Raw genomic sequence first — 12,968 nt, forward strand, 5'->3', positions numbered from 1 at the left:
ACAGTATTATATTCCAGCTTTAATGGCAGGCTTCTATTGCTAAAGCCAGTGAGTTTTTGAGTTTGTTGAGGTACTGTATGGCACATGTGTGCAGACATGTAAGCCCTTTCCAAACAAACTAGGTGCTGTCATGGCCCGCTTTCAAGGTTTACATCTCAGAAACTGGCTACTCAGAGCTGCCAAAGTGACAGGCGGGTGGTGAAAAGAAGAATCTGTTGGCATGTGAAGTTCTCTTCTACTGCCATCATTCAGATTTTTGGGAATGTAAGGCCAGAAGCAAATATTGAATCAGGCTACCTGGCTACCTCTGAAACTTATTTGGTATTGACAAAATAAATAATTTGCATACTTGCTTTTTACACAATTCCTCTGTGATTGGAAGGTGTGGCATTGATCATATGTAGTACAACTATATAATCCTGCCTCTTTCCAAACATAGAACAGGAATACTTACTTGAACATTTGTGCCTTTTCCACAGGGTGTTTAAAATTTTTATCATTCTTCCCTAGTAGTGAACTTTTCTACGGTTAATGTTATTTCTAACGCATATTAAAAGATCCTATTGTGTACTTAGCCTTGCTCTTTTGTACATTCTTAACTTATATCTTTAGTTTCCTTATCAATTTTCTCCCATTTCTTACTTCTAATTGTTACTGAATTATCTTTCCCTTTCCCATGTATGTCTGTATTTTCTGCATGCAATTTGGGCTTCATTTTGCCACCAAAGAAGATTTGCTCAATTTTTTTGATTGTGAAATCAGCGTGTTAGGTTGAAGCGTTGCACATACTCCATGGGTTTTTTTGCAAAACCAAACTGGGGTAAATTTGCAGTAGGTGGAAAACTGTGGACTTAAAAACTGTAGAACTCAGTAGGTCTTGGTTTGTGGTTGGGTTTTTTGTCTTGAAAGGGCAGAGGGTCTGCATTTGCTTAGAAATGGGGGCAGGGGTGTCATTCCTCCACAAAGTAGTAGCCTGAAAGTTACATTCTTCTCTGCATTACATGCTTTAAACATCTTATATGTATGGAGTCATGAACTTGGATTACTACAAATAAATACCCTGCCTAAAATACAGAGGGAATATGTTATGAGACTTTTTAAGAGCCAGTCCTATTGCCTTGAGGGATCCAGAGACAGAATATGGCCAACAGTTTGAGGTGCCAGCTGAACTGTAGTAACATCTGTATTAGAAGATCAAGTCAGAAGATCCTTGCTCCACAGCATGCGTAAAACACCACCCTGTCTTGTTATTCTTGTTATATGGGCAAGAATCTCACTGAGTTGTGATTTCAGATGAGGATACGGTTTTAGATGAAAGAAAGCTTTGTCCTGCTTTAAGGACAGAGCTAAAACCAGTTATGTCCTGCCTTTACTACAGTGAAGAAAGTTGTTTAAATTGTTCTTGGAATGCTACAGTGCCCATGCTTCTTTGGACTCCACGGACAAGCTCTCAAGGCGATTTCTGTGTCTCCAGTTAACACAGGACCTGGTCAAAAGCTTTCCAAGGGGGCCAGCAAAAGACAATGTTATTTCAAGCTTGTTTTTTGTAGACTGGAACAGATGGCTGTAGAAAATAACCTTATATTAAATGAACACAAGTCATTTTAGATTAAATTAAATGCAAGTATAAACCAGTGTGTAATTAAGCTTGTGGATTTCAAAGAACAAACACTGATAAACTAAGGGAGCCAGTTAGTAAACTCAGCTGAGGAACTTGATGTGGAGGAGGTCTGGAACTTTTTCAAGTCCAAGATGCTAAAGCCATTACAATTCTGCATGCCAAGCAAGAGGAAAAAGCTTGTAGGAAGAATATCCAGACCTCACTGAATGAATAATTACCACAGAGAAGCTGTTAGGAATAGACTGAGAGCCTAGTAAGAATGGGAAAAAAAAAGAACTGATAGCAAATAAATAATGAAAAGCTCTGTCTTAGAGGTCAAGGAAGCGTAAAGATGAAGTGAGAACAGTAAAGAATCATGCTGAGTCAGACCTTGCAATGGGTAGTAAAATAAAGAGTAAAATTTTTTAAAACTTTGCAAATTGGAGTAGATTGGAAGAAAGGAGATGGCTACTCAATGAGGATGGGACTGTCTAAAGATGGAGTAATTCTGGTCCCTAAAGTAAGTGAATGCTTTACCTAGGGCTTCAAGTTGGAATGGGGGGCATTACTCATGGGGAGGAGTACCATATATCTGCTGCACAATGATGTCTTTTTCTGTCCTCAACATTTCTGCTGAGGGGAGTAAGTGCTTGTAGTGTAGATTTTTAAATCCCCCTGGGAATGTGCTCTTTGGGAGAAGCCAGGCAGGGTGCCCTAGGAGCAGGGAAGGTCTGTCACAGTAGGCATTGGGCAATGGTGCTGGCACCCTGTGGGAATGAGGAAGGCATGAGGGGGCAGCTGTACTCTTCACTCAGGTAGAAGAAGAGAAGCTGAGTAGCAAAGGCTTGGGAGAATGGAGGACTCTGAAGTAAATGGGAGTGGGGCTTTGGGATGGATTGAGTGGATGAGGACTTGGGGGTAGTGAGGAATGGAGATGCCAGGATTGGGAAAGGAGATGAATATGAAAGGATCTGGATAGAGATAAGACCTGGGGTGGCTCTGAGCTGGCACTGCTACAGTTTCCCGGGTTGTCTGGTCAGGGCGGTATTTGGCCAGTACAAGGCAAACACCTTTCCTCTTGGCTCTTAGAAATATATTAGCATGGGAGTAAAGGAGAAAGACTGGAAATGGAAATTTATTACAACCAAGGTGGAGGCAAAACTCAGGTAACGTAAAGCGCTCAACTCACAAGGAGTGCCCACTTACTTTCCTGGCATTCTGAAAGAGCTGGCACCTGGCAGCACAGGCAGTGTGACCTTGGCAGCATTTAGAGTAGGACCTGAGGGAAAGGATATCTCAGAGGATGAGGCAAAATGGGAAATAATTTGAGAAGAATTTCTCAAAGATTGATCACACAGTCATTTAGAACATCACTGATTTCCTAAAAAGCAAAATAGATCTCATAGGTGTCTTTTATCTGAACATCTGGGAGACATTTTATATATTTCCACATGGGAAACAGTTGGTTAAATTGGGAAGGATAAAGAAAAATGCAGCAGCTATGAGGTAGACAAGAAACTGGTTCAAGGAAAGATGTCAGTAAGTTGTGTGAAAGGACATATCTTGATTTTGACAGCTTAATTAGCACAGTTCTTCAAGGACTTGCCTGAAGACCAACACTTAGTATTTTTGTTTCTCAGCCTCAACACAAGAATTAGGAATGGGCTGGTGAAATTTGCTGATGATGCAAAGGTGGCAGGTAGAATCCAAATTTTGTACAGCAGCTAATGACGTCCAATAAACCTACATTAAGACCATCATTTGAGGTCTTGTATGAAAAACATTTTAGTCATTAGGAAACGAGTAGAAAAGAATTGGGCGCAGCAGTCAGCTGCAGATTACTGCAGATGTAATGTGGCTCAGAAGGTGGTAAATATCCTATAATGTACTAGGGAAAGTCTTTTCATAAAGCATGAGGGAATACTAATGCCATTGTGTTAAGCTCTTGTGAGGTCCCAAAATACTGTATGTTCTCATATTCCCAAGCAAAATGACCTCAGACTAGAAAAGGCTTCTTATGGTTGACCCAAGGGATAGGAATCTTTCCTTAAGAAAGGGGGCTAGAATCGCTTGCCATGTTTAGCGAAGCAAAGTGAAAGTTGAGAGAGGGTATGACTGTGTTCGTGGGAGAAATAATAGGGGAGGAAAAGTACTTTTTAAGCAAAAGGCCAATTTGGCACAATAGCAAATGGGCATAAAGTGAATACATTTAGGCTGGAAATTAGAAAAAGATACTTTATCTTTGGAATAGTGATCAGAATAATAGTGGCTGAAAACCTAATTACTTTTAAAAGAGCACTCTATATATTTAAGGAAAATATTATTTGAAGCAGTGCCTACAATAGCAAGACATCCTACTTAATAACTGAGGAGGTCCCATCTAGTCCTGCATTCCTAAATGTTAAGTTTTCACTTCTGAGATTCTGGTTTTGGAAGTAGGAAGGTGCATGTGTAACTCCATACTCCTGAAAGTTGATGCTGAAAGAAAGCAGTACTGAAGACAAGGCAGTGAGCATTGCTGAGTAGCCACCGGGTGCCATCCCACATACAGCCTTGCCCCACTTTCCCAGACAGTGTTTCCAACTGATGTCTTCTGATTTCTAGGCAGACTTTTGTCATGTCCCCTCACTCAGTTTCCTGTGGGTGAGAAAGTTCTCCTTGAACTCCGAGGATCTCTGGTGGCAGAAGAGAAGATTGTCTCTGCTCCCCATGGTTCTGAGAAGGAGCTGAGAGGGGCAGGAAGGGACCAGAAGTCTTTTATCTTGCAGGCGGTTCTGACCCCATCACCCTTCACTCCATGTCGGAGTCCTTGTGGTGGTGGCTCCTAGCTTTATTGCCCTTGTTTGTTTGTCTTTGGCTGTTATCTCAATATGTCCTTTCCTTCCATCTGTCTTTTTCTTCCAGTTGGTCTCCATTACCCTCTTTTATTTCCTCCCTGTTCCTTATCTGTTGCTCTGTCTGGCAGACTGTGGCAGTCAGTCCTTCCGTGCTGTTTACCCAGTCAGCATATGGCAGGCCTCAATCATCAGTCACTCAAGCCACTGCCAGAGAAGCCTGGAAGGGGGCCTGGCTAATTGACCACATAGGAATTCCCCATTAATTCTCTTCCCGTTCCTGTTCTTGCAAGAAAAGAATTGGAAGAGAACTTGGGCTTATGGGAAGGGGCTTTAAGCCTTTCCATTAGAGGTGTTTTCAACCTGTTTAAGTGGCATGGCCATTGATCAGACCCTGCCCTCAGAACTTCATGTGGGGTCTGTTACGCTTTACCTTGACCTGAGCCCAGCTAGAGAGGAATTCTCCAATTCCCTCTGCTTTCTCCCCATCCAGGCAGCAAAAGGGGAGAGTGGGAGAGCCATTTAGCAGCTGAAGCTATGGTTACCTTCATGGGACATTGATAGTGGGAGCTGCAGGGGGCTGAGTAGCACCATGCTTACCTGTGATAACTGGTAGTGTTCACATTCCCCAGCACAGCTACTACCCACATGGGCCAGATGTTATGAGCATCAGTTGTTTAAAGCTGAGTTGGAGTGAACTCAGTCCCATGACATTCACTGAGAGGGATCAAATTGCCGTGTTTTTCTAAAGGAACAAAGCCCAGGATTAGGAAGAATCATAATACTTTATAAAAACACATGCAAGGGCAAGAGAGGCACGAGTGGCCTGGGATTTGATAGAACTGTAACCAAAAAGTGCTAACACAAGCTTATAACAAGCAGGCTGGCAATGCAGTGAGGATATAGTAAGTGTCTGGGGCTCGGGAAATTTAGCTGTAGCTCTGTCTGGTTATAGTACAGCAGAAATCCTTAAGTAATGGTGTGGTTGGTCCTCTGCAGTTGTAGTCCGATCCAAGACAAGTGCTTAACTCCCACCCTGTAGCTGTTACACTGTGCCCTGAGAGATTGCCTCAGTAAATTGAGCTCCAGGGAGCAGAACTAAAGCTTCTCTGTTTTAAGGACTCACTCCACTGACTTTCTTGGGAGCTGGATCAGCCTCCATGTGATTTAGCCATTAAGCCAAATTGGATCTTCACTAGCTGTCAAAAGCACTAGACATTAGTTAGACCAGGAGCAGCCAGTTGTGACCTCTCACTGCTGGTCCAGGACGTAGTCATAGGCAGAAGGTTTTGCTTGCAGTACGGTCAATTGCCTTAATCATCTACTCCTTGGCAAGCGAATGCAGAGAGCTGGGGAGCTTTCTTCAGTGTTGGTGAGTGAGACAGAAAGAAACTTCAGTGTTTGGCTGCTTTCTTCAGCAGTAAACCTGGTTAGAAGACATACTGCCATCTCCTTCAGAACATCCTCGTTTTTTCACACGTTCCTTGATTGTAATTTGGCAGCGAATGTCAAACAGTTCTTCTTGGTACATAGTATCTGGCAGGGGTACTGCCCTGCGAACATGCAGGATGGTCATGGGAGAGCAGATGTGAGCCTGATGGTGAGAGCGTGAGGAGCAAGGGCTGGGGGGGTAAGCTGCTGTAACGCGGGGTTACTGATCATGTGGGGACGCCAGGTCTTTTTTCTGCAAACTCTCTCAGCGCCTGTGTGATGACAGGATCTCATGCAGCATGCAGTGTTGTACCTGTCTTTGAAATGAATGGAAAGAGCAAACGCAACCTGCATTTTCAGTTTATTTTGAAGTTTGTTATTCTAGAATATTTTTCAATATTTCTCCCTTCTCCCAGCTAGTGTGGGGAGGAGGAAAGTGACCACCATTATCCTTTACATCATGTACTTGCTCTGCTCAGGGCTTAAAGCTCACTGACTTGAATTTTCAAGACTATTTGTTAATTTGGATGCCGATTTTCAGAGGTATGATGCATCTGCAGCCCCCGCAGACTCCTGAAAACATAGCTGATATTATCTCGGAGAAGACAGGCCTGAGAGCTTGCATTTGCTGTTTAAATCGTGGGCCCTTCTGCGTGGCCACAGTCCTGTTGGTGCAGGGAAATGTCTGGACACAAGATGGCGCAGGTTTGCAGTTAGGGCTTGCAGCTCAGCCCTGCTCTTCAAGGAGGGCGCCTGGTAACACCTCGAGCAGAGGTGAACTGCTCTGTTCCAGGGTAGAGGTGTTCATCTTTTTCATCACCATGCCACCCCTGCTTGCTCCTCTCCGGAAAGCAATGGCTCCTTTGGACACTGCCCCTGAATGAGTTCCTCTCGGCAGAGATGGAGGGAAAGGGTGTGGATCCATGGATTCATTTCAAAAGGATGCAGATGTATCCCTGTCAGTTCCTGGTGCAGGTGGTAGGAAATGGGCGTGTTTCCAGGTCTTCCCTTTTCACAGCTCTGAAGGGAAAAACATGCAATACTACCGTGGTCCGTGAGACTGGGGGAATTTCCAGAGTCCACGTGGAGAGGACTCTTCTCTCCTGGTCTTGATCCTGCTGTCAAGTCAGAAATCTGCCAGAGGATAAGAAAGTGTAGTGACAAAGTCATGTTTTGAGGCAATGTGCCCAGAAATAGAAATATTTAGGGACAGGAACGCAGCAGTTGCGACAGGAGGAAGAGGAGACTTTTGTCTCTTCTGAAGGGTGAAACAACAGAAATTGTGGGATAATCAAAGCAGTTATGAAAGCGTGATGAATTAATTGTAATTAAACCAGCTGCCAGTGCAGCAGGAATTAACACAGCTTTGCCTGATTGTATTTCTTTTCCTGCAGGCCGTGTACAAGCTGGCGGACGTGGCCTGCAAGTGTCATGGTGTGTCGGGCTCCTGCAGCCTCAAGACTTGCTGGCTGCAGCTGGCTGACTTCCGCAAGGTGGGCGACCTGCTGAAGGAGAAGTACGACAGCGCTGCTGCTATGAGGATCAGCCGCAAGGGCAAGCTGGAGCTGGTGAACAACCGTTTCAACATGCCGACACAAGAGGACCTGGTTTACGTCGACCCCAGCCCGGACTATTGCCTGCGCAATGAGACCACGGGCTCTCTGGGCACCCAGGGCCGACTGTGCAACAAGACGTCAGAGGGCATGGATGGGTGTGAGCTGATGTGCTGCGGACGGGGTTATGACCAGTTCAAGAGTGTCCAGGTGGAGCGTTGCCACTGCAAGTTCCATTGGTGCTGTTACGTCAAGTGTAAAAAGTGCACAGAGATCGTTGACCAGTACGTCTGTAAATGAAAGGAGCCACCAAAGCAACAAATCTATATTATATAAATCTATATAAATATATTTTATATTTGTATAAATAAACAGATGATGATAATAATTAAAGAAGCTTATTTAAGAGACATTTTGGTTTTGAAATTTCCCCCATCAGGCCAGCTGGTTTGCCATTCCTTCAGTTCTGCTGGGGAGTTTGTCTTTGGGTTCATCTCCCCTTGGATGTTTCAGTCAAGTTGAAGAGGCTGAGGAGGTGCTGACAAAATGAACTCCCCCCTGCACACAAGCACATACTATTTCATTACAGAAACAAGGCCAACGAGGACAAGAGTGGGTTCTTTCTGCTCTCTCATCGGTAAATCTCAGCATTTTGCACAGTTATTGCACATCTGAAATTACAGCCAGATGTGGGCAAGTCCTAGATACCTGAGTTTCAAACCCCGCCACCCCACTAAACCCACTGGGGAATCTGGAATCAATTCTTGGTCCCTCTAAAGGGCTTTGTCACATTAAGAGAGAAAGTTAGCCAAGGCTCCTCTACAAGAATATGGCTTAAAATCCAGAGTCCTGTAAACTATTCCTGGATGCTGCACAGACCACAGTGTGGTGGAGGAAGGTTTACAACCTGCTGTTGTGAGGAAGGAAGGTGTGACCTGTGGCTGACCAGCACACAGCCTGGGAGTCCCCATGAAGCCAGCGCCTAGCTCTTCTGTACCGCCTGGGCAAAGGGGAAATCTGTCCAGCTCGGACTATAGGGCTATGTGCATGAAGGTGATTGTTTTTCTTTTCCTCTTAATCCCATGATGAAACTTAGTTTGTCAGTATAGAGGAGAAGCTGCCGGTGCCCAGGGATGTTTGCAAAGGCAATATACATCATAGGCAATATACTACATATTTTATCAGTAGAAAGAAGCATTGCATGCACACATGTGCACCTGACTGCATAAGCACTCCTCGTACCGCTGCTGGTTTTCCTCTTTGAAGTGGATGCAGGTGGTCACCTTGTTCAGCTCTATTAAATCCTCCTCACCACCATCCCAGATGTATAGTTTCTCTTTAACATTAAACACCCCTCAATGACATTTCTTCCCCTCTGTTGATTGTGTATATGTGTGTCTCTGTTTTATTCTTTTGGTGGGGTGTCTTATTTTGCTGCTCAGTATTTCAGAGTCTAGGGGCCATGCTCTTCCCCAGCATAAACTAACCACAGATACATAAGCTCACAGAATGTGGGCATATATTCGCCAATGGAAGTATTTTCTGTGTTTTTCATTGGTAATAAAAGAGTATAATAAAATTGTACTAGGGCAGAAGGCATTACCAAAGTCTGCTAATCAGTCTTACCACATTGGGATTTTAGTAGAATCCAATTCATAAAGCAGAGAACAAATGCTGCTCCCAGCACAAGACATTTCCTGTGCTGCAGCATCTGCAGAGTTCATTTGCAGTCAGAACAATCAAGAGAAGCAGTCCCCAAAATACAAGGGTTTGTTAATATACATCCCCTTTGTTACTGACATTCCCAGGGTGTTGTTTGGATTTTTTTACCGTAAATTTTAAAATGTGCAAAATATGCCAATAAGCAAAGAGCCAGTCATGAAGATTATTATTTTTATATTAAACCTCTGTTTCTTATAAAGCATTGCAGCTCTACAGATTCCACCATTTCAACCACCGGAGAAGAATTTATATGTACCTTTCATACTTCAAATATTTGAGGACTCCAGAAAAGCACAAGCAAGAAAAATTATGTTTAATAATTAAGAGCTGTTGTTTTTTTAAACCAGTGTGTCCAGTTTTTATTTTATTTTTTTTAATCCAACAGGCAATATATTTGCTGGCATCCCAGAATGCAGTTTCTTGGAATATAAACAGTGGCCTAGATTTATTTTATTATATAAAATCCAAAGCCAGTGGTATTGTAATTCAAAGTAACGGAAATAGTTTTCCATGCATGGAAAAAATGTGAGTGCAGTGGCCTGATCCAACTCCCATTAAACTTCAGTGGGAGCTGGACTGAGCCCAAGATTGGATCAAATGTGTGAGCTATTCACTCCTGGGATACTATATGTTTCTAGCCCAGTAATAAAACTTACTCTACCTTGGATACATCTAAAAAAGACCTTTCCTCCCACCACCCTCACCTCATGTTCTTGTCCATCCTTATTGCATCAGTACTTAAACGTGTCAGCTATTTGTATATGACACCCTCAGGCACTGTTAATATGTCTAATAATTCAAAATTATTTCATTTGGCCTTCCCAATAAAGACCACACATTTACAGGAGTCGCAACTCTTCTTGCAGTTTGGCACCACAATCAATTTTGTGGGGGTAAACAACTTTGGGAGCAGAAAATTGGCATTGTTAGGGATACTATTCATCTGGGTGTCCCTGGATATGTCCCTAATATGTTGTCTGGATGGAAAAAAGATGATTTTTGGCCTTTTGTCTCACGACTTGACCTCTGGCAGCCTGGTTGGAGCCAGTTGTTCCTACTGGACTGGGACCATATAGCAATAGGAGGGAAGTGACCATTGGATTTCTTTCCCTCCTCCCCTGTCCTTTTTTACAAGACCTGGGTTTCAGTCTTGTATCAAAAAAATTGATCCTGCTAAACTCTAGCTTAAACCTTAATTTCTATGGCACCCACGCATAAAAGAACCTCCTTAGGGTGGTAGTAAGTGTAAGAGCACACTGAGTTTGGTTTGATGCAAAGCCAAAGTCAAACAGAAAGCTGTAGCAGAACTGCTTCTTTAGCATGACAGTTAAGAAATGGTGGATTCTAAGTTTTGCCTTGTAGATGCACAAAGTGGTAGAGGGATGTGGGGGTGGGGAGCTAAGCTTGATTCTGAGATCTGCCGATTATCTGCTATGTAATCTTCAATGTTGGTTAATTTCTTTGCATTTTAGCCTCCAGCCTCCTCCTGTATAAAATGAGGAGCAGAATACCTGCTTTATCTGTAAATCTCTTTGAGAAATATGGCTGAAAAAAACACAACTGAAGGCCTACCCTCTATGCTCATTAACTGTGGCAGGCAGACAGCTGTATCCCCATTGTGTGGAGACATGCTCAATTCAGGACAAAGAGGCTCAGCAGCACCTTGGAGGGTCAGATGCTTGGAGGTCGTTGCTGGGGGTGCTCAGCATGAACCTCGAAGTGTCTGTTGCAGTGAAGCTCCACTCCAGCACAACACTGGAGGGAAGACTGCTCTGCAAAAGAGGGGTGAACTCGGGGCTTGTTTATTTATGGGTATTGAATATCTTGTAGCAACAGTAAGGCTTAGGGAAGTTAGCCTGGTCTCTGAATCAAATACCTGCCCGCTCAAATTCTGTTTGCAGTTCATATGGATAAGATATTCACACAATACACTATTATATAGTGTGTACTGGTAACCAGCTGCCACATTCCAACCCTGAAGTCACTGCACTTCAAGACTGATAGAAATGACCACCTGTAAGTCATGTAAAACTAAAATATTTTGGAGTTAAAGGCACTATGCAAATATACGGTTACTGCAAGTCAGTGAACATCAGCTCCTAAACGGAGCAGAACAGGATGCAAATCTGTCATCATTTTCCAACTGGCTAGTAATACATAAGTTATAATGTGAGTGAATGAGGCCTTAGTATGTTCTGCTGCAAGGTAAGCAAAGCAATAGCAGATCCCAGAACAAACAGAAACTTTCATTTTGTATCAATTATGGTGAAGAGATAGTGGCAAGGTTGTGAGAAGATTTAAATTGACCTTTTAACACTACCGGACTCTAGGCCATTTACATTGTTTGAAGGCTCCCATTCTTTGTCCCCAAAAAGTCTGTGCCTACCCAGAGTTCAAGGTAACAGAGAGACTTTTGCAATCCAGGAAACAGCCAAGTTGAACCCAGACACGCAGCATGAGTGTAAGTTACACTTTCTATATGGACCCAAGTTTTGTTGCCCTGACAAAGCACAAATGAAGCAGCTCTTGTTCAGTCATATAAAATCAAATAGACAAGGGTCTCATGCTATTTACTTGACCATTTCCAAAGAGAAGCCTAGTAGGTTTAAATTATGCTGTGGGAGCAATTCCTAATCACCTGTGGCTGCAGAAATATAGACAGTATTTTCATCAGCTGATGCAGACACAGAACATTCCAAGGAGACCTTGGGAAATACCTTCCAGTGACCAAAGGTTCTCAAGTGTCTGTCACAAGGTTTCCCACAACCAGCTGCTTATATGGTCATGCACTTTCATTTACCTTTTGTTTAACTACATTTCAAGTTAAACAGTTTCTAGAAGATACTCTATGAAATCAGGTTCACTGAAGGGCAGGCTCTGAAGGAACTGTCATGCTCACAGAGAGTAAGCAGATGTGAACATAACATTGGATCCTCCTCAAATGTAGACTCTGTTTGTGTCTAATTCATGGGACTCAAAGATGCATCTCATCTCCTTGGTCCAGATGTGTATCCTGGCCATGTCCTGACTCCCTGCCTTTGGAACAGGGCCATATTGTAACCATACCATTTCTAAAGTCTAAATATAACCAGCCTCAAAGATAAGCAAAACAGATTTCCATGGCCAACAGCACACATACCAGAAAGGACAAAAAGAATCATGAACAACCATTGTAAATGTAAGATCCACAGTATAATACAATGATCACAACTCATCCACGCCTCCCATCCATCAGTCTTCTCCTGCAGGGCCTGAAGCTGTTACTATACCCTCTTGTTTCTTAGTTCTGTTTAAATGACAGTTGAATTTTTTTTTTTTTTAATTTTTTTTTTTTTTTTTTTTTACATTAGGATTCAGAAAGGCATAACCTACTCATAACATTTCCTCAAAGAGAGAAAGGGGGGAAAAAACAGTAGGGTCGGCAGTTATCCCTGTGAGCAGGGATAGAATGCAGCAGCCATAAAATGGAGTACTAAATATTGCCCTGTGACACTCAAGTTAGACACCTGCCCTAAGTCTCAGAGTTATCTCTCCACTCTGCCCACCCATGGCAAGCTGGGTCTGATGGCCCTGTGCTACTGGCAACAGTCCTGGCTGTTTGGAACATGGCTGCTGCAGCAAGCACCAGCCTTCGGCAGTGTGACAGTGTGTGGTGAGGGTCAGGCCCTCGGTGATTTGGGAGGGGGAGAAGACCCTGATATGGAAGGAAATGTGAGAGAATGAGCAGGCACTGATTTACTGGGAGGCAGGGAGATTATAATACCTCCCCCAGGCCCTTTCTCCATTAGCAATTGCCCCATTGTGCGGTCACATAGTGGCAGCTAACAT

The 12,968-nt window shown here is 43.4% G+C and overlaps 1 protein-coding gene across 1 annotated transcript in view; it reads left to right on the plus strand.

The window, feature by feature from the left end:
• Positions 1 to 8,782, plus strand: part of WNT5B (Wnt family member 5B) — a 74,363-nt gene extending 65,581 nt beyond the window's left edge. The window contains exon 5 of the mRNA XM_074902140.1: positions 7,260 to 8,782. Coding sequence (XP_074758241.1) covers positions 7,260 to 7,718 — 459 coding nt within the window. The 3' untranslated portion in view covers positions 7,719 to 8,782. The remainder of the gene's footprint in view (positions 1 to 7,259) is intronic.
• The last annotated feature ends 4,186 nt before the right edge of the window (positions 8,783 to 12,968 follow it).

Source organism: Athene noctua, chromosome 3 (genome assembly GCF_965140245.1).
Source record: "Athene noctua chromosome 3, bAthNoc1.hap1.1, whole genome shotgun sequence".
Taxonomy (NCBI): domain Eukaryota; kingdom Metazoa; phylum Chordata; class Aves; order Strigiformes; family Strigidae; genus Athene; species Athene noctua.